The sequence below is a fragment of the Cynara cardunculus genome, assembly GCF_001531365.2.
Source record: "Cynara cardunculus var. scolymus isolate 2C chromosome LG 9, CcrdV1, whole genome shotgun sequence".
Taxonomy (NCBI): Eukaryota; Viridiplantae; Streptophyta; class Magnoliopsida; order Asterales; family Asteraceae; genus Cynara; species Cynara cardunculus.
In genome coordinates this window covers 11,622,107-11,644,104 of record NC_037536.1, presented here as the reverse complement: position 1 = coordinate 11,644,104, position 21,998 = coordinate 11,622,107, and the positions used below count along the sequence as shown (strand labels likewise).

Sequence of the window (21,998 nt, the reverse complement as noted above, 5' to 3'; positions counted from 1 at the left end):
GTAGTAGCAAAACCAAATGGGCATCTCTGGAGCCGGCTGTCCAAATTCTGGTCAAAGGTATGCCTGCAAATCGACATTGAAAAAGAAACTGATCACAAACGTAAACTCCATTGTGGTATCGAATAAGCTTCTCTGTGACATAAATGGGTTTGGAAATCAAGAAGAAATTTCATGACTTACGGTTGCTGCAATGGTGAACATTATCATTCTCTTGTTAGATGGGGTTTAGAGAGAAAATTAAAGTTTTTATTTTTATTACCTCAAAATGCTTACATAATTCGTACCTTAAACCTGTTTTTGCGTTTTTGGAATAGATGAACTCGACTTGCACCATGAAATTACCTGATTTCTCCGACGAAACTTTCGGAACTTTGAGTTCTCAGTTGACATCCATGGCGGATTTGGGTGTTTTTCGGTCAAAAACATTTAATATTTTGTCTTCAGTGTCGAAACCCACATCGAGAAGATGACAAGGATGGAAGGTCTTTTGGTATTCAAAACAGAGGGTTAAAATGGTAATTTATTGTCATTCAGAGAACAGTTACCAAACAACATTATTTCATTCAGCACTTAACCATTCTGTCCTCTTAACCATTCTGACCACTTAACCATTCTGCACCAAACCATTCAGCAACCGCCAAACAACACCTAACTATTTTTTTTTTCATGAAATATTGATACATATTACTAACGTATATGTTGTTCCTAGCAGATTGATATCTGATAACCCAGAAACCCTAAAACCCTCTATCAGGGGTCAATCTTTTTCTTGCGACCTTGAAGGTTTCGGAAGGCAAAAATCAATGATGGGCAGTAGTAGGAGGAGCAAGAGAGAAGAATCCAGACGAAGACATATCGATGATGATGACGATGATTCACCCTCCATCTCAGATGAATCCGACAGCCATGATTCTTCTCCTCGACGACGTCCTTCGGGGAGAAGCAGGGACCGTAGCCGCAGTAGCAAGCGCAGCCGGCGTCGGGACTCTGATGACGACGACTCCGAAGATGATTCTGATGACCACAGGAGCAAGAAGAAAAAGAAGGGGACGGGATCGTCAAAGAAGATTAGTGAAGAGGAGATCGCCGAGTATCTAGCCAAAAAAGCTCAGAAGAAGGTTCGAATTTTACGGTGAAAGTTAATTTTGGCTGATTAAATGTGATGATACCTTGTTTGGTGATTTGATTGCTGTACTTACAATCCTTCAGGCAATGAAAGTAGCAAAGAAGCTGAAATCTCAGACAGTTTATGGTTATGCCAATGACTCGAATCCATTTGGTGATTCCAATCTCAACGAGAAGTAAGTTCCTACTTCTTTTCACTCTTTTATGTTGCTTTTCTATGTACATCCAGAAGAACGCTTAAACATATATAACTTCACCTTTGAATTACTGTTGTAGTAATTTATATGATTTTCGACCAATTCTGTTAATGTAGAAGCTAGGTTGAGTTATTGGATGTTAAACTTCACTTAATATCTGAATCATATCTATGTTCTTGCCCAGTAAATAGGTGCTTAATGTTTCTCCAGCCATTTGGATTGCCTTACCCTGCAGGACAAGTTTTGGTTTTAGACATTTTATACATTAGTCAATGTATTATTTCCCTGCATAAAAAATGGATGCTCTGGTGTTGGATATCAAGTACCATTATACTGAGATGGAACGGTGAGGTGTACTTATATGCAATACCAAAATAAGTCGGGTAGTGCCCGCGATGGACTATTCTCCTTGTTGGAAGGTTCGTCCTGGCCCGGGTCAACCCACCCTCAACTGAGAGTCATGAGAAGCAGTTTTCTCTGGTTGTACCTCATCACTAGTGAATTGCTATCTTGGAATCACAGTTATGCTTGTTATTGGATGTGCGTGCAAAACTTTTAAATTTATTCTATGCTTATCTTCTTGGTCTATAATTGCTAGGAAGCTTAAGAGATCATTCTTATTCCCTAACGAGTCCAGCAGGAGCATCCACACCAGTTGGACTTGTTAGGCCTGTCAAATGAAGAAGACATGCAAACAGCTGAAGGGAATTAATGTGGTGAACATCACGCTTAATAAGACAACATTAATATGAACTTATAAATTTTAAAAGAGTTGATCCCTGAGTAAAAATGTATTGCACAAGTCTGTTCTTTATGAAGTCCCTTCTTTATAACTATCCACATGACCTACAAGTATTCTAGTCACCGTTCCGTCAAGTGTTCTAAAAAGCATTAAGTGGGGCAAGGTGGTTCAGTGATGTTTAATGTTTAGTTGCCTAAGCGGGGATTAAAGTGTGTAAGCAGAGCCGCAAGCGGTTTATTTGATTATATAAGATATAGTTTTAGATCATGTGGACATATAAGGACTAACTTTTTGAGCAATTACTTTTCTAAATTACTAGTGTTATTGTTCCATTGATACCATTACTCTACAAAAGATTGGTAAGATTCCATTCAAGTTGAAAAATGTTGATTATCCTTGCTTAGTTTTTGAACCATTTAATTCAATGATTAGTTACAAATCATAGTGGCAGAGGATGCTTACTGTTGGAATGTAGGCTTCGGCCTACTAAGTTAGACAAAAGGGAGGAGGCATAAAGTAAGGAGCCGGCCCTAGCCCAAAAGGAGCCGGCCCTAGCCCAAAAGGAGCCGGCCCTAGTCTCTACCCTAGTTTCCTTGATTAGGAGATAACCCTAATTATGTTTGTCTATATATATTAATCTCATTGTACTTGTAAACGTTGTAGCACCTAAATAAAAAAAACCCTAGTTGCCCCCGTGGACTAGCACGATCAATCTGATCGTGTGAACCACGTAAATTATTGTGTTCTTCTCTTGTTTTTGGGTTGTGCGTATTGCGTGTGTAACGTTTTACCTAACACTTACATCCTAGGTGGTCTATTCAGGGGTCCTGACTAATTGAAGTGTTTGGGGATGCTTAATGTCTAGGTGGTTACTTAATGGTTCTAAGTAGGTATGTGTAGCATCATAGGTCTTAGTCTCTATCGGATAGAGGTTATGGGTGATCATTAGTTCATTATCTTTGTCTCAAAGTTTCATTTGTGAAAAGAACTTAGAATATTGGCTCGTTTCCTGGCATGCTTGTCTTTCTTCTCTGAAACTGTTTGCTAATATAACAACTACTGTAGGGGGATGCAGTGGTTAGGTGCTTATGATTTCAGGTTACACACTCCCAAAGTTGTGACTATAGTGATCTTTGTTGAGGACGTTTAGGTGTTTGAGCAACTATGATGATTACATGCGTTTTATCAATTCCTGTGATGGGTTTTATCAGTACTCCGTTGAGGTTATATGTATGTAGTGTTGGGAAAGAGGATGGTAACAATATTTTATGAGAACGAGATTAAAGAATATACATAAATGGCGTGGTACTACCACCCAAAAGCAAGTCCAACCAATGATCAGTATGGAGATCATTAGACTAGACACAATGTAGAATAGTAATCAGATATAGATTAATGGAGAGTTATAGATAGACTCTATTAAGGAAACATTTGTAGATAAGTGCTTATCCCATATTGTTAGGAGTTGTAGTTGTAGTTGTAGCTTATCTCCTAACCTCTACTTGTATATATAGTTTCTTATGCTGTAATCAACAAAAAGTAGAAAATAATATTCCTCCTACTTCTCTAAAGCTTTTATGGTATTAAAGCTCTAAAAACTTTGATTCTTCTCAATTTTTTTTCTTAAAGCCTTCTGCGCGAACAGTACTCCAGCATGAATTTAACTCCGAAGTGAACAATGTTTAGTCAATAAGACAATAACCAGTATGGGATCGGACCCAGGAAAATCGAACCTGTCAGAAAGCATTCCTAATGCTGCCAATTCCGAAAACAATCTGTCTCCAAATTACAAACTTTAAGCTGTCTGTATCGAACTACCTTCAATGGTCTCGATCTGTCCAACTCGTTATTCGTGGGAAGGGGAAGCATGGCTACATCGATGGCTCCATCAAAAAACCCTTACCCACAGATCCCTCGTTTACTGAATGGGATATTCAGACCTCCATGGTTATGGCATGGCTCATCAACTCGATGCAAGACAGTATTGTAGAAATTTACCTCCTTTACCCTACGGCAAAATCTATCTGGGATGCCGTCGCTCGCTCCTATTCAGATCTCAAAAACTCCTCACAGATGTTTGAGCCTCAAACTAAGGCTCGAAATCTGAGACAAGATACCGGTAATGTTACTACTTATTTTAATGCGTTAACTAAACTTTGGCAATAATTGGATCATTTTTCTCAGCCTGAGTGGAAGGATCCAGTAGATGCCGAGTTATACAAGAAAGTGCTTACCAAAGAAAGAACTTATGATTTCTTGGCTGGTCTTGATTCCTCACTTGATAAAGTCCGAGGACGTATTCTCAGCATTAAACCCCTACCAGTAGTCGATGCCATCTTTGTTGAAGTTCGCCGATAAGAACATTGGGAAAGGACCATGATGACAAGTCCAGTTCTTAATGGAACACACATCGAGTTTGAAACCGCTGCCATGTTGCACATAACCATGGACCTCGCAAGCCTACTCTTTGGTGTGACCACTGTCAACGTCCCCATCATACAAAAGAGTACTTGTTGGAAAATCCACGGAAAACCTGCTAATTGGGAACCTCAGAGCCAAAAAATTCCAGAAAGGTAAAGGAAATCCAACAACCCAAAGATCAGGATCATCTTCTTCCTCCAAAATCTATGGATGCTGTTTTTTCGAAGGCACAACTTGAACAAATTGGGCAGCTCTTAACATCTTCAACCTCACTTATGGCTTGTGGTAACCAACGAACCGAAGATATTCCAGGTGAGTCATGGATTGTGGATTTCGAAGCATCAGAACACGTCTGGTAATGAGTTTGTCTTTCAATCCTTAAAGCCTTGCCCAATTGCAAGAACAATCACCTTAGCAGATGGTTCTATAGCTTATGTTGAAGGAATTGGCCCAGTTGAACTTACACCCTACTTGATTATCCATGATGTTCTATCTGTACCAAAACTGTCGTACAATCTTATCTCTATTGGCCATCTGACCTCAGATTCCAAGTGTCTGGATAATTTTTCTGAACATTTGTGTTTTTTCCAGGATCAGGTATTTGGGAAGACGATTGGTCGTGCTAAAAAGACTTTTGGATTATAGTACTTCCATCCAAATCTGCCACAAGCTTTCTAGTTTAGATCTACTACCTAAAATCGTTACCAACGAATCAATCTTCTTCAACAAAGGCTTGGCCACCCTAGTTTTTCGTACCTTAAGAAACTATTTCCATCTTTATTTAATGATTCGGATGTTTTTTCATACAAGTCTGTCAGACATCCAAACATATTAGAGTCCTGTTTCCTATTCATACCTATAGTGCATCGAGTCTATTTTCTCTAGTTCATAGTGATGTATGGGGTCCTTAAAAAATCCCATCAGTTTTCTAATAAAAGATGGTTTACTTCATTCATTGATGATCATAATCGAGTTTGTTGGATTTATCTTTTACATAACAAAGCTGAAGTTGTTAGTATGTTTAAAAAGTTCCATTTGATGATCTTTACACAATATGATGCAAAGATCAAAATCCTTCGAACAGACAACGGCATCGAGTATTAGATAAGTTCCAAGCTCCCAGGACTAGGCTCACGCTCTTCAACTTCATCCTATACCTCATTCCGAATAGTAATAGTTAATTCCTAAGCTGTATGGTACACCTTCATAAACAACCATCGGTTTCTCTCCTGCCATATGTGGTATACTGTGGCACTGAGGACCAGTTGTTGGAGATCGCTAATGGCCTTTCCAGGAGTACTCATGTCACCAAATCGATTATACCATCCCATGTATCCCTCATATCCTCCATATTGGATGAAATCTTGAGGGCCGTCCAAATTTGCTTAGAGTATGGACACAAAAAGAATAGGTGGTTATGACTATCGTGGATTATTGTACAAGGTGAACACAACATATTCGCAAGCCTCTCTTTCCAAATCCATGTTTTATTCTGAGTTGGTAGGTGTCGGTGGACCACTAACCAAAGGATAAATGAGTGCTTCAGGATCATTTGGTTAAACCAAACAACTCTATGCCACGGGGACATTTGGATACTCATGACGGAGGGTCCTCTAAACCACTTTCACCATGTAGTCGTGCACATGTATGTAGCATTTGTGATGCTATGTTAAGTACTTCCAGATCTGGGGATTTGTGACCCAAACCCAGATTACCCACAAATGTGTATTTCATAAAATGATGTCTCACTGGTTAACAGGTGACAAGGCCCATGGGATTTTTCTTACCTGGCCTGAAATGGACGAACCTGTGGTTCTCTGTTAAAACAAAGTACAAAAGTGAATTATGCGCGTAAATTGAACTCTCTAATATCATAGTGAGTTAGGCTTGTTTCTTATATGTTCCAACTCTCATGGTGAAGACTTCTATCTCTCTCTCTATATGTTCATCTGAGCAACTGAAAACACATGTTATTAGTATGCTAGTCCAAAGTTCAAACTGCTTGAGCCTTTCTCTCCTCACTTCCACGATATCCAAGCCTCCAACACTCACAGCCAGTTCACTGCCCACCTCCTATGGCTATGGCCTATGATCACGGTTCAATAATTGGGTATGTGTCTGAAAACCCAGACCTGGGTTATTACCTTGTGAAGTTGTGGGTTTATGTCTGTGTGGGGATGCTATCTTTGTCAAAAGGGAAAAGGATAGAGGGATGATTTATAGTGACCTGCAATTGCAATAAGCTGCAATCGCTTTTTTAATTTTTATTGAGAGGAGTGATTTTTATTTTATAAGTTTGTTGCAACTTCGAAATTGTTCCTTGTTATTTCATACATATGAAAGAAGCAATACATTTGGTGAATACAATATTAGAATATCCTCACATCACTAGTTTTCTTTCCCAACAGTTTTGCAATATTTATTATTATTCATGCTAATGAATCTATGATATACGATTTGCAGGTTTGTGTGGAGAAAGAAGATCGAGCGTGATGTTACTCAAGGAGTTCCTCTTGACATGTTCTCTGTTAAAGCTGAAAAAAAGAGACAGAAAGAAAGGATGGTGTGTAACTTCCAAGCCGAATTATTTGCATTGTATCCTCTTGGATGTTACTCTCTTTGGATATTTAGCTTATTTTACATAATTCTCCTAAATGCTCCAATTTATAAGGCTCTTGCCGTCGGGGGGTTTGAATTTAGTATGGGTTGCTTTGTTGTCTAGACTCTGTGTCCGTACCTTTACCTAATAAATAAATCACAATCTGTTACCTGTGCTCCAAGTTTTGCATTGTCCATCAGGGAAAGAAATAAATCAACTTTAGGTATACTATTTATATGGTATCTTGCAAATTGATGATCTGAAACCTTCAACATGAAAATGCTGCAACGTTTTATGTAAATAATCATGTGATGCCCTTCATACTAATTTTTTGAGAGTGTACAAGACATCTTGAACTCAAAGTCCATGAAAAATGCCAAGGAAGCTACGCAACTCGTAGATCTTATTACACTTTAAAGAGTTATTTCCAATGCATATTGCAAGCTTGAACCTCAAATAACTAATTATCCTATCATTACACTTCATCTGATTGTACTTCTTTCATTCAAAAAAATATTTTCTTTCTCTTTTATTTATGATATCTTCTATACATATTGAAGTATTGAAGATATATTGAAATATCTGGTAAGGACAGATATCACATCATGATTAAGCAAGCTTGTCTCTTCTAGAAGAGCGTAAATATCTCTCTAACAGAAACTCTTATTCAACTATCTCCTGTAAACCACCACCACATACATTCAAACTGGGCAAAGTCTCCCTCAGGGGAGATTGGTGTGGCCCACAATGGAGATTGGTGGACCCAGCAGAATCAAGCCAAAGACCTCTTGCTTCATGAGGTGATTTGTGACCTTCTGGTTGCTGCTGAGCCGACCCTTGTAGGTTACATGCTATTCATTAGTTGTCTGATCATTAGACCAAATGTTTTAGTGGACCATCAATAGTCTTCTATATTTTAGTTTCTATCTATTTATATCTTCAATAATACTGCAGGCTGAAATTGAAAAGGTTAAAAAGAGAAGGGAGGAAAGGGCTATTGAAAAAGCACAGCATGAGGAGGAGATGGTAAGTTTGATTGCATAACTATCATTCTACTTCTAGGTCTTATTGTTATTTGCTTGTAATAATTCTAAGTTAGAAAGTGCATAGCTTGATAACCGTTGTCTTGCAGGCATTGCTGGCTAGAGAGCGTGCTCGGGCTGAGTTCCAAGACTGGGAAAAGAAAGAAGAAGAGGTTGAGTGCTTTATTGCTTTTATCACTTTGGAATAATCTTGTATTCAGTAGTAAAAGTCGTCCCATCATCTTTTAAAATTCTAAATGTTCACTAACATGTGCTATGACAGTTTCATTTCGAACAAAGCAAAGTTCGATCTGGTATACGGTTGCGTGAAGGGCGTATCAAGCCAATTGATATACTTTCTAAGCATCTTGATCCTTCTGATGAAAATGATATAGAGATAGAGGAGCCATACATGGTCTTTAAGGTACCCATTTAATCATCTATGATCAAGTGCTGCTTTGCTTATTTATGTCTTCTTAAGGCTGCTCTTTGCTGAAACTTTCCCCATCAATATATGAAGGTTTTGATTTATGCCTCCTCCCTCTTTTTGTTTTTTAACTGTCCTTTGTCTTGGAAAACTTCTCTTGTTCCAAGAATAATGGGAAAGAAAATTTCCTTTTGTCATTAGTATTTTAAATCAAGCTTGGTCTTTTTCTTTTATAATCCGTTTTTGTCAAATCGATGGGGGAGAGGGGATCTATGAAGTGGAGACTTCTCCAAAGAAAATTGAACTTTTATCTTTTTAATCTAAAAGCTCTAAGTGTTCTTTGTATCATATGTGGCTTGGTTTAATGTTCATGGTTTCATGCAAATCTATTCTTGATTGGTACAGGGTTTGACAGTTAAAGAGATGGAAGAGCTTCATGAGGACATAAAAATGCATCTAGAGATGGACACTGGAACACCAACACATATACAATATTGGGAGGTAATCTGTCTCTCTACCCCCATCATATGACTGGGCATTTTGATAGAATGTACAAGTGCCGAGTATTATCTTCTATTATCATATTAATTAGCTGTCGTAGGCTTAGGAGATCTCAAGTAAATAATGGGGTAAAGTGTTTTTGGGAGGAAAAATTGTGTCTAAGTCTTGGGAGATATCCTACTTCTCGAATTGTAGGGGCTATCCTTGTCTTATTCTTTGGTACTCTTATAAATAAAATAAGAATTAGTCTGTGTTCTTATCACCCCACCTATAATTAAGTCCAATTTTTGCTGGTGTATCTTTTGATATCCCAAGTTTATGTAGTTCCCCCAATTTCGCATTGTTGAGAGTCTCATTATACAAGGTGACAATGCCCCCTTCCGTGCCTAAAGAGAAGAAAACTGAAGCTTATATGTTAATTAACTTCTATAATTCTTGTGTGCTTTCTTGCTGTCAGCTAGTAGTATGTTAGATTTAAATTATAGAGGTTTCTGTAGGAGTGATTAATCAAGCTATCTTTTAATATACTTCTCCTATAAAGTATCTCTCTTTAATTGAATCATATTGCTTATGGCATGATGTATGGGAATAAATAGAACTTTACATGCATACTGGGAAATGCCCTTAGTTTTCAAATATACAGAAGTTTCCGAGGATTTGATCATCTGTTTTTCTTTCAATTTGTGATATAGCTGCTTGCGTCACACATGCTTAAAGGCCTCTTATTGGGAATAGGCATACTGTATCAAACATCCAGAATACAAGTAGACTCTAAAAGGTTTACACAACTAGCATTCATGTCAGATCTCTCTTCAGTTTTTTCATACACATTCTTCAGTCTGAAGGCCTACATTCTAGCTTTTTTTAGAGATTGGATGCAGTGGGTAGTTATGTTCCCAATTAAATTGTTGATCATAGGCATTATTTGATGACCAAGGAGTTCTAAAGACGATAAATTTCACAATTATTTGATGTTTTCAAATTCAGGTCTCCTTTTATTGCCTAGTTTTTCAATTTTTCTGTTCTTGATTACCTAATTATCATGTAATTTAATTAAGTAGGCACTTCTGGTGGTTTGTGACTGGGAATTAGCTGAGGCACGTAAAAAAGACACATTGGATCGAGCTAGAGTCAGAGGTGAACAACCACCTGTGGAGCTACTTGCAGAAGAAAGAGGTTTGCACTCAAGTATCGAGGCAGATGTGAGGAACCTTCTCGATGGCAAATCATTCGTCGCACTTGAAGCTCTTCAGTCCCAGATTGAGTCACAGATGCGTTCTGGCACTGCTAAGGTTGTCGAGTATTGGGAAGCTGTTCTTAAACGTCTTCACATCTATAAAGCAAAGGTACAGTTATCATCAATGCTTATGGAATCCAGTCTTCCCTTTTCATCTTCTAATACACTTTTTTCTGTATCTGTAGGCTTGCTTAAAGGAAATTCACAATATGATGTTGCGTAAGCATTTAGAACGCCTTGAGCCATATGCTACTTATGGGGATGTTGAGAGAGACAAAACCGTCTCACCAAAAGTGGAGGAAGAATCTGATCATGCTCACGAGGGTATGGACAGTTATTTTCGAGTAAATAGTCTCTTAGAGCATCTCCAACAGATTATCCAAAATGGAGATTTTGTGGATCTTATGCTACTTTTTTGCTCCAACAAATTCTCCAAAACTTTATCCAAAATGGAGAAAGAGGAGGTAACGTTCTCCAAATTTCGAGAATTGCCTAAAATTGAATGTTTAGGAGAGATTTTTTTATTATTCCCATCAATAAGACTCTTCATAATTAAATGTTTGGGAGAGAGAGAAAATTTTATAAACATATTGAATCTTTTAATAATCTAGTTAATGCTGGAATCTCCAAAATGGAGTTGTTGGAGTTGAATTTATATTTTTTTGGAGACTTCGACTTTTGATTCTCCATCTCTGGGGAAAATTATGGAGAATCTGTTGGTGATGCTCTCAAGATTATTACTTTGCAATTGAAAGAAGTTGGATGATAATTTTCTTTTGCATACAGACGATGAAGTCCCTCTCTCTCCAGAACCAATACCAAATGACGAGTCAATGGAGGAGGAAGAAGCTGGTTCATTTTCACCAGAATTATTGCACGAGGATGAAAATGATGAAGCAATTGACCCCGAAGAGGATAGGGCTATATTGGTAAATAACACCGACGCCCCCTCCTTCAACATATTGTTGCTTGAAGATAGAGTTGTGTAACATATTTGTCTCATAAAACAGGAAAGGAAGCGTATAGCTGTAGTGGAAGAACAGCAGCGTAAATTTCAAGAAGCAATGGCTATGCGACCACCTCCCTCTGAGGATAATTTAGAGATGAGGGCCGTCAAAATCATGGGAGCCATGGATAATGGTGACGAAGTGTTTGGAAACAGCGATGAAGTGAATGTGGACTCGCAGGTAAAACAAACAAACATCACCTTATCCTGCTTTTGGAGCGATTTCGAGGGATTAATCTCTTAACAGGTTTATAAGGGCTGAAATCTTTATGAACTAGACTCCGTCTCTTGGAAACAGATTATTTCGGAAATAACAACTTAACACTTCTTTTTTTAAATGCATGACCTAACAGATTTAGGAAGCCTTCCAACACCTAACAGAAGAGTGCCTCTTATAAACACAAGAATGCCTCTAAATTTGTTATATTTAGGAAAAATATTGTCATAAGGTTATTCTCCTAAATAAACGTTATGGAATCATCGTACCCCTACCCTACCTCTGGGTGGGATATACTAGGTTGGTTTGGTTTTTGGTAGGATGGTCGGTTAATCTGGAATACTGTCTATTAGGGTAATATGTTTCAACATTAAATTTACGTGCATGGATCTGAATTTATAGGTATACTGGTGGCATGACAAATATCGACCTAGAAAACCAAAGTATTTTAACCGAGTGCACACTGGATACGAGTGGAACAAATACAACCAGACTCACTACGATCATGACAATCCGCCCCCAAAGATCGTGCAAGGTTACAAGTTCAATATATTCTACCCGGATCTTGTTGACAAAACAAAAGCTCCCATTTACACGATAGAGAAGGACGGTGATAGCGCTGAAACCTGCATCATTCGATTCCATGCTGGCCCACCCTATGAGGATATCGTAAGTTTCAACATCATTTTGCACTTTCTTTTCAATATATCATCATCGGGTAGCACACCTCAAGGTTTTGTTCTAAAGCCTTGTTTGATAACCATAAGTTAGTTTATTGAAAAAACCCTGTTTGGTAAGCGATAAGCTAGCTACTTTAGATGGCTTATTGGGTTTTTTTCACTATTTCCAATTATGCCCCTTTTATTTTACACAAATGTCCTTAGTATTTTTCTTTTAGGTCATTTTACACTGTTATCTAGCTTATCAACTAGTTTTTATTAAATGTGACTAGTTTATCAGCTAACAACTAGCTAATTAGCAAAAAGCTAAGGAGCTTATAAGCTAACTTATTAGCCAATAACTAGCTTATCAAGTAAATTTTTCAAAACATAGCCTAAGTTCCTGAACATGACATAAAAAGTAGCAATGATTTTCATACAATAAAGTACCCATGATTTTCATACAATCCATCCTAAAAGTATATAGTGCTTCGTTCAGTTGGTCTTGTCAAATATTTTACATACAATAAAACATCACAAATGGAATAATGCTGGTGTTGAATTAGCATGAAAATTGATGTCAATATTAAATCTGGTAGATGTTTGTTTGACCCGACTTTAAAAGTCAAACCATACCAATGTTCCTGAGTTTTTTTTTTCCAGATGTTTCTGTATTGTACGTACTGTTACTGAACATATGTATATATTGCAGGCGTTTCGCATTGTTAACAAAGAATGGGAGTATTCCCACAAGAAGGGATTCAAATGCACCTTTGAGCGTGGAATCTTGCACGTATATTTCAACTTCAAACGGTACAGGTACCGTCGATGAGTGTTTGGTGTTGCTGCGAATCCGACGATGATGAACGGTATGATGAGTACATGCCACTTCTTTGACTTGTAATTTGAGCATAGATGGTTGTACCTTTGAGGATGATTTCGTCGTTTAACCCACCGAGTTATTGTTGTTTCTTCTGGTTTTATTATTTACATGATATTTAAAATGTAACAATGATAAATTTTTAAACAATGTTGATCATATTTTAAGAGAACTGATTATATTTTAAAGTGAAACCAATTTTTAATATCTTTATTTTAGGGTTATTGTCCTTTGTTATTATTTTTGTAAATGCCTACTTTTTCATCTTGATTCTTGCGATATTCACCGGTAAGATATTTTATGTGGACACCATGGTCGATTTATTTTAAAAATATGATGTGGTAACGTGATACCGACGTGAATTATTAATAAGTTTTAGAGTAAATTACACTTTTAATCCCTATAGTTTAACCCATTATCAAATGTCTAGACCCTACTTTAAAATATTACATTTTTTTATCTTTACGGTTTCCACTTTATTTCCTTTTTGGTCCCTGTGGCTAACAATGTTAACAAGATCCGTTAACTTTAGAGCATTTTGCTATTTTTCTCATTCACTTAATATTACATTAGAAAATTAAACAAAAATGGTATTACATTACGTATACCCACCCACTCCTTTTCTTCTCGAATCATAAACCTCATCAGCTACCATGGGTTTGTCGGGTTTGGCACTTGCTCGTCCTCTTCTCCAGCCCTTTCACAACTCCGACCTCCTTCCTAAATCAAGATTCTTTAATGGTTAAATAGTATTTTCAGCATTTGTTTCTCTCTATACATACCATACAAAGTAATAACCAGGGTGATGCGCTTAGATCCAACCAAATTACATGTGGTAGTTGCCATAGGGGACATTAGGTTTATCGGAAAATCTTCAAGAAATTCTCCAAAATAAATGTAAAATTTTAAATATTTAAAATAAAAGTACATTCAACTCTAACAGATTTTCCATTCTAAAAATTACAACATTTATTATATTATTAAAATATTATTTATCTCTCTAAATATTTATTTTCAACCTATTGGTGGAAATATATTAAATAATATTTCTTTTTTATTATAATCATTTTTTGAGATTTTTACACTCTCTCTCCTACTTTCTCCGTATCAGAGAAAAAGTTTGAGCAAAAAAACATGCTAAAAATATTTAAAATCTCTATTTTCTTTATTTTAAAGAATCTGATGGAGATGTTCTGAATGAGTTGTTGGAATACATTGGGACAAAACTTGTGGTGGTTGCGGGTAATTGACACGTTTTCTTGGTCATGTCCAATTGAATTGTTGCAACCAAAGTAGATGGTGATATCATCATTAAGGGGCCATTTATCAAATATTTATTTGGGTAAGCGTTTACCAAGTTATATTACCTTATCAAATGAATATGATAAGAATAAAAAATCTTACCCGGTAAGAAAGAGGCAATGACCGAGAGTTTTACCCGGTAAGTGAGAGCAATGACTCTTACCACAGTCAGCTCTTACCGAGAAAATTGTTGTATAAAAAGCCGTTTTTGTTGACTAAAATCTTACCCGGTAAGTAAATAATAGTATTGAATTTTCTCGGTAAGTGTTTACCAAGTAAATGTTTGGTAAACGACCTCTTAATCATCATTACAACAAAACTGGACTAATGCGGCACCAACAATAAATAAGCGTCATAATAAACTATTATATGAGACTTAATTTATATAGTCCAAAAATAAAACATCTTAAGAAGTTTTTTATGACACTTTTTAATAGAAAACGTCTCATTAGCTATTTTATATGACACTTTTAAATAGTTGTCGTATAAACCCATCTTTTTATAGGACATTTGTGTCTACTGTGACCTTTTCTATAAAAGTGTACTAATAAACTTGTTGCGATGCCTAAAAGCGTCTTATAAACCTATTTCAACGCCTTTAAATGTGACGCTTTATTTTTTAGTCCTATAGATTATGTCATATAAAGTGATCTATTAGTACGCTTATTTATTGTTGACGTCCTATGAACCCAATTTTATTGTAGTAAATACTGAGTTAACAACGACATTCATTATCTAACTGGATTTGGAATACGTTTGGGAGTCTTGTTCGACCTCGATACAACTCTACATCTCTATCGTTCACATTGTTTAGCTTATTACTATAAAATTCGTTTTATCGGACCCTAAAGTGTTTAAGTATCCTAATAGAGTGACTTGTAGGCCTTAAGTTTATATGAACAAAAAAATAAAGACGTCCTATTTAACAATGTTACTATAAGTTTATAAGACGTTTCATAATAAGTTGTTTAAAGACATTTTGTAAATAAAATGTCATATTAGTTATTTTATAATACATTGTTTGAAAAAAGTGTTGTATAAACACGTGTCTTATAAAAGACGGATTTATATTACATTTTTCAAAAGTGTCCTATAAAATAGTTACACGACACTTTATTTAGAAGTATCTCATAAAAACCTTGTTACTATTTTTTTAAAGCGTCTTATAACCTTATTGAAACACTTTTAAATATGACATTTTATTTTATAGTCCTATAAACTTAAGTTCTATAAAACAATCTATTAAAACACTTACATATTTTAGACGTCTTATTAACTTAATGTTATCACAATTCCTATATACCCAATTTTATTACAGTGGCTTAATCCATGTGAAAACATTCGGATGATGTTTGTTTTTTAGAGCCGTTGAAGTTTCAAGTCTTATTTCACTTCTGATTGATAAGAGGTGGTGTTGAAGTCTGGAATCAGAATCAATAAGACTGTTTGTTTTTGTAAATTGATAAATGCTTGAATTTGTTTAAATTGTCTATTTTTTACCCATTAGAGAACTATAATGTTGAATTTATAGAATTTCACATGTTTATTCACCATCATTACGAAATTTACATATAAATTATATAATTAACATTTATTTAAACGAAAATACGTCATTAACAGTATTTTTATATTATTAAAAATTAATGTAATATATTATTAAAAAAGAAAATTCAAAATTTATGAAGTATTTTTATATTAATAAAAAAATAACATTTATCATGTATAGAATATATGGGGCCGTTTACGTAAACACTTATTCGGTAAGCGTTTATCGGTAAAATTCAACATCATCATTTACCTTACCTAACATGAATTAGTCCATCAAAACGACATTGTATATAAAAATCTACCCGATAAGTGCTAACCGAGTAAGAGTCATCACCTTCACTTACTTGGTAAGACTCTCGGTCCTTACTTTTGCTCTTATCGGATAAGATTTTTGGTCATAGTCATTCGAAAGGTAATGTGACTTGATAAATGCTTACTCGGGTAAGCGTTTGATAAGCGACCCCTAAGTCAAGTTTGTAAAGTTTAAACAGTAAGATGTTTATGGTCCGAACAATTGTGTGTCATATCAAGTTTTTAAGGTAATTTTAAACTAGAGGGTATTAAAAACCTTTTTTATATTATTTAAAAAAACAACTTTCTTATAACGTCGTATAAAAAAATGTGTTTAAAAAACACTTTTCAGAGGATCATATAAAAAACTTAAATAGAACACTTTACTTCAAAAGTATTCTAAAAACCTTGTTTTTGAATACCCAAATATTATACGTTTTACAATCTGATTATAACATCTTTACATATGATGTACAATAGGCATGGGAATGGGGCAGGGGACCTCAATCATATATGACATATGAACTTGTTTCATTACAAACTGTTATACAAACCTATGAATATAAATTTGTTTCATTACAACTGTTATATATATGAACCTAATGCAATCATATATAACCCTGTTTTATTGAAAAGTTTAGTCTATTTCATTGAAAATTGCTTTGTTCCATTGAACTGTTTGAGTATGTTTCATTAGAAATTAGTAGCGATTTTTTTAAACAAAATTATTCTACATTTTTTAATATGTGGCATTTTTTTTCAAAAAAATTAATAGATACCTTAATTAAATCTTTGTTAATATTGTGTTAACCGATATATCATCCATATTTGTATGAATATTATGTTGTTGTCAAACTTATCTATTGATAATAAATAATTACCAAACATAACTATTTTAAATTCAAATAACCATAATACCCTTATAAATTACAAAAAAAATATATATATATATATATATATACATATATAGGACGAATTTATGTGATTATTTGTAATAGTTTGTACAAATTAGGACGGTTTGTATTTGATCGCTCATATATATATATATATATATATATATAGAGAGAGAGAGAGAGAGAGAGAGAGAGAGAAATTTGGGATCACGTGAGACCAGCCTGTTTTCGTGAGACCAACTTTTTACACTTGAAACTTCACAGCAAAATGCTGTGAAGGTAACCTTCACAATGTTTTTGCTGTGAAGGTTCGACTTTTTTAAACCTTCACAGTGTTTTTGCTGTGAAGTTTCAAGTGTAAAAATGTGGTTTCACGGGTCTCACGAAAACAGTCTAGTCTCACGTGAACCCAACCCTATATATATATATATATATATATACACACACACACACACACTATATTCGATCCCGTGTATTACACGGGGTAATTTGAAAAAAATTAAATCATGTCAAGAACTTATCTTACATATATGAATAATCATGGAAAGTATGATGTTATTTTAAACTTGTACTCTTGAAATAACTCTGAACAATAACTTTAAAAAATAACTCTTCATACTTGAATTTAGAAATTGAACTATATCAATAATTAGTTAAACTGAAGTAAACCTAAAATAAAATTAAATTTAGAAATAAACTATATCAGTAAATTGAATTTATACTTAGAAGTAATTTTAGAATAACTTTTCAGACTTGTACTCTTGAAATAACTCTGAAGTAAAACTCATCAGACTTCAGAGCTCTGTATAAACAAGTCAGAAGCTCTGCTTGCACTATGCAAAGCCTTTGCATGGAACTCTGTCTGAAAATGAAGACTTTAGAGTTCGGGTGAGCTAACTCTGAAAAAAATAACTCTTCAGATTTATAATCTGGAAATAACTCTGAGAAATAACTTCAGACTTGTACTCTTGAAATAACTCTGAAGTATAAAATCAATCCCACTAAATCAGAGTTCAGACTTATAAGTCTGAAAAAAAGACTTCAAAGTTCAAACTTCAGAGTTCGGGTGAGCTAAGTCTGAAAAGAAGAACTTCAAAATTCGGGTGAGCTAACTCTGAAGAATGACTCCTCAGACTTATACTCTTTAGACTTGTAGAAGACTTCAGAGTTCAGACTTTTAAGTCTGAAAAAGAAGACTTCAGTGTTCAGACTCCAGAGTTGAGGTGAGCTATGTCTGAAAAAACAAACTTCAGAGTTCGGGTGAGCTAACTCTGAAGAATGACTTCAGACTTGTTCATTCTTCAGACTTGTTCTCTTGATATAACTTTGAAGTAAAACATTTCAGTAAATTGAATTTACAATAAAATGAAGTTAACCCTAGAATAAAATTAAATTTAGAAATGAAACTATTTCAGTAAATTGAATATAACACCATTTTTTTGAGAATCGGTTACCACACGAATTAATTAACTCAAGAATAAAATTAATTGCATCCTAAATTAGCGTGATTGATTGAATAAGATGACACATGTCAATCAAATGAGTATAATTAAACTATTAATGTAAACTGTGTCTAAATACGTTCAAATGAGTCTAATTAAACCACTAATGTAAATTATGTCTAGATACATGTTTAGGCGGGAAAGTGTGACATCCGTCATTTTTGGAGCATCATGTTAGCATTTTTATAGGGTTTCTATATTTAGAATTATATTTTATTATGGTCTAGTCATGTTGATTAGAATTCATCTGGCTTAGTTCCCAAATTATAGTTCAGAAAACCTTGTTTCGACGGGTAGCTGATAAAGTTAACTTATGTAATGCCAAATACATTAAAAATTCTCCAAACATAATAAAGTTGATATTATAAAATCCAAAATAAAGATGTAAAAATCTCATTTGAATGTCCAAATAATTTTACAAAAATTTAGAATTTTGATCTAATACTGATATTTTTATCAGTATTTGACAAATTGTATTTATGCTAACATTTAAATGGGCTTTATTTTTATAAAAAAAATAAATAAATAAAAATAAGTTGGATTGTGCCTTAAAAGGGCTAGCCCCTTTATTCTCATTAAGTCCACATATAAAAAACCTCACTTCTTTTGAAATCTCTCACTTTCACCTTCATTCGCATTACTCCCTTCTCTCACTAGACTCTTCATCTTCCACTCCAGCCGAATCCACCCTTCAAACATCCTTAAATTCCATAATTTTTGAAGAACATTCAAGTCTTCAAGTAGTAGCAAGCAAAAGGTAATAGATTAGTTACATTATCTTTGTATTTTTCAACATGAATTCTCATTTTCTACACATTCTTTCTTCTTTTTAAGCTCAAATTTTCTGGAGAATCTAAGATGGGAGATTATTCATCAAAGACATGAAAATTTCCTCAAAATGGTGATAATCTATGATCTACAAACTTAGAACTCAAGGAAATGGGGTAAAATCACATTGCATGTGGAATTTAACCATTAAAAGTGGCATTTTGGATTTGACAGATTGTTTACTAGCAATTGTGTCGTCCGTATCTTCTAAAATAAAAGACCAAATGCTCTGATTGTTTTTTTTAAATGTACTTTGTTGAGTTATGGTTCTTTTCAAACTGGAATTGTGTAAAAGGAGTTTTGACCCTCCAATCATTTAGAACAAGTTAAGTATGCAACAGTATCTTCAACAGTAGGTAAACCCTTCTTTGAACATACATAGCTCCTTAAAAACTTATCCAAAATTTTGATTTTTCTTCTCGGGTTTACTTTGATGAGTTGTTGATCTATTGTTTTTGGTTTCAGTCAAAAATATCAAGTTTTGAGCATTTAAATGCTTGACATAAAACTCTGGTGCAATATGATGCTGCTGGACAGAAACGTACATGCATGTTCAAAGTGACATAACTCTCTCAAAAACTAATAAAAATGTGTAATTCTTCTTCTGGAAGTTGGATTAATGAGTTAAGTTTACAACTCAAGTGAAATCATTGAAAAACGTTAAGTTTAGACCTTCCATATGACCACAAATTTGACAAAATGCAATCTGTCCTGATTGCTTTGACACGTGAATATGAGTTGAACATTTGAATAACTAAAACACTTCCAAAATATGTGGAATTTGGACAGAAATTGTCTAATACAGTAACATATATGGTATAAAAATTTGGACACAAAATGACTTATGGAATGTTCCTTTTAACAGTGATTTATGAGACCAAAATTCCAAAAACAGAATTTACATTATGTCCAAGTGGTAACTTTATGTGCAAAATACTTTGATCCTAAAATGTATAAATATTGGACCGTTTTTAGAACAAATGATATAAGTATCAACTTTAATCCATAAAAACTCATTGACATTGCATAAGATATAATTTGACTTTATCTTTATCGAGACCCGATAGGTGATCTAATTATTGGATTTCGGACTGTTTAGGAAAGTTAGGACGGACGTTTAGTGCTTCAAACGTCATCAAGTTTTTGGATATTCATCAGCAAACTTGTGAGTATACACGGCCCCACTTTTACTGTTTTGTTTATTTAAATTGGGGGAAAAGCATGAAAGTCTTCAAACTATACCATTTAGTTGTAAAACTGTTGGACTGAAGAACTGTTTAGTCCAAAATTGTTGAAATCATGAAAAATTGATTGTTATTGCACTATGTATAAATGATAAATTGATGTACTTGAGAGTATAATTTAAAAAGTCCCCATCCGTAAACGCTACTAGTTAACTCGGGCACGTTCTCGGGCCGTGAAAATTGTGGATAGCCGTTATTGTGTTGACAGTCCCACCCAAAAACGGGTGCACATTACCTATGTTTAATAGTCTACTCATGTGTGCGAACGGGCCACCGCTGAAGTAGTACTGATACGAATCGTGGTACCTAAGTGAGCGAGCGGGTCACTTTATGGTAGTTTGTAAAATAACGGGGCACATTGGTCAGGTAAGGCTCAGTAGCGTCTCAAGTTTTAAACCTTGTTAAAAATTTACATTTATCTTGTGCGAATTTATGTATTAGTTTGCAAGAAGTGATTTATGCATTGTAAATATATTTTGTGCATATGAAAACTCGTGAACTCACCAACTCTTTGTAATTGACATCGTTTTATGTTTAATGCTTTCAGGAAATTAAGTAAGAACTGACGTCATGGATGCATTATTGTGATAACACCTATTCACGAGTTTTAGAAACCCTTTTTGCATATGATGTTGTTTTCATCGAGACAGTTTGGTTATGGATCTGTAAAAAAAATTTGAACTATGAACTTTAATGGTGTTATCTATTAATTTGTGCTATGAAACACATACCTGCTACATCATGTTTCCGCTTTAGCGGGGTGTGACAGATTTGGTGTCTGAGCCTCGGTTATAGAGAATACCAGTTTTCCTAAACCTCAAACTATAACCAAATATTTTCAAAACAATTTTCAAATAAATTTAAAAAAAAATGCAAAGCATGTCACTAGTATAACTGAAAGATGATTGCTACGTTATTATACTTAAATCAAACAAAATCTGATCACCTATGTTTAACTTAAGTATGTATAATAAGAGACTTGAATCGGTTATATTAGAAATATGCTCAAATTAAGAAATTTTATTAAAATATGAAAAGCATGATTGTGTGTGTGTTTGCATAAATTTTGAATATTCATCGCCCTAGACGAACTAGAAGCTCTGGTTGTGAAGTAAACATGAAATCCAGAACGCTAAGTCAACCAGAGGGATTAGCTCTGTATCTATTAGCGTTGTATCTTAAGAAGAATAAGAAGCTCTGGTTAGAGGAACCAGAGGTCAATGGACTAGAGATCCATTGGTCTGCTAAATGTGAGGAACCAGAAGTCGATGGACCAGAGATCCATTGGTCTGCTAAGTGTGAGGAACCAGAGGTGGATGGACCAGAGATCCATTGGTCTGCTAAGTGTGAGGAACCA

At 34.8% G+C, this 21,998-nt stretch overlaps 1 protein-coding gene across 1 annotated transcript; it reads left to right on the top strand.

Annotated features, from left to right (window-relative positions):
* The first annotated feature begins 731 nt into the window (after positions 1 to 731).
* LOC112518013 (cactin) lies at positions 732 to 13,211 on the top strand. The gene is made up of 13 exons (XM_025125519.1): positions 732 to 1,118; positions 1,210 to 1,301; positions 6,949 to 7,048; positions 8,039 to 8,110; positions 8,217 to 8,279; positions 8,390 to 8,530; positions 8,939 to 9,034; positions 10,096 to 10,380; positions 10,457 to 10,595; positions 11,058 to 11,200; positions 11,282 to 11,458; positions 11,897 to 12,163; positions 12,866 to 13,211. The coding sequence occupies exons 1-13, from the start codon at positions 804 to 806 to the stop codon at positions 12,983 to 12,985; spliced, it is 2,010 nt and encodes a 669-aa protein (XP_024981287.1). The 5' UTR covers positions 732 to 803; the 3' UTR covers positions 12,986 to 13,211.
* The last annotated feature ends 8,787 nt before the right edge of the window (positions 13,212 to 21,998 follow it).

Bases quoted from the DNA above. Each gene is read 5' to 3' on its own strand.
- LOC112518013 (XM_025125519.1), top strand. From the start codon at position 804: ATGATGGGCAGTAGTAGGAGGAGCAAGAGAGAAGAATCCAGACGAAGA. The intron at 8,531-8,938 runs GTACCCATTTAA...TGATTGGTACAG, and splicing joins AGCCATACATGGTCTTTAAG to GGTTTGACAGTTAAAGAGAT. The intron at 12,164-12,865 runs GTAAGTTTCAAC...TATATATTGCAG, and splicing joins GCCCACCCTATGAGGATATC to GCGTTTCGCATTGTTAACAA.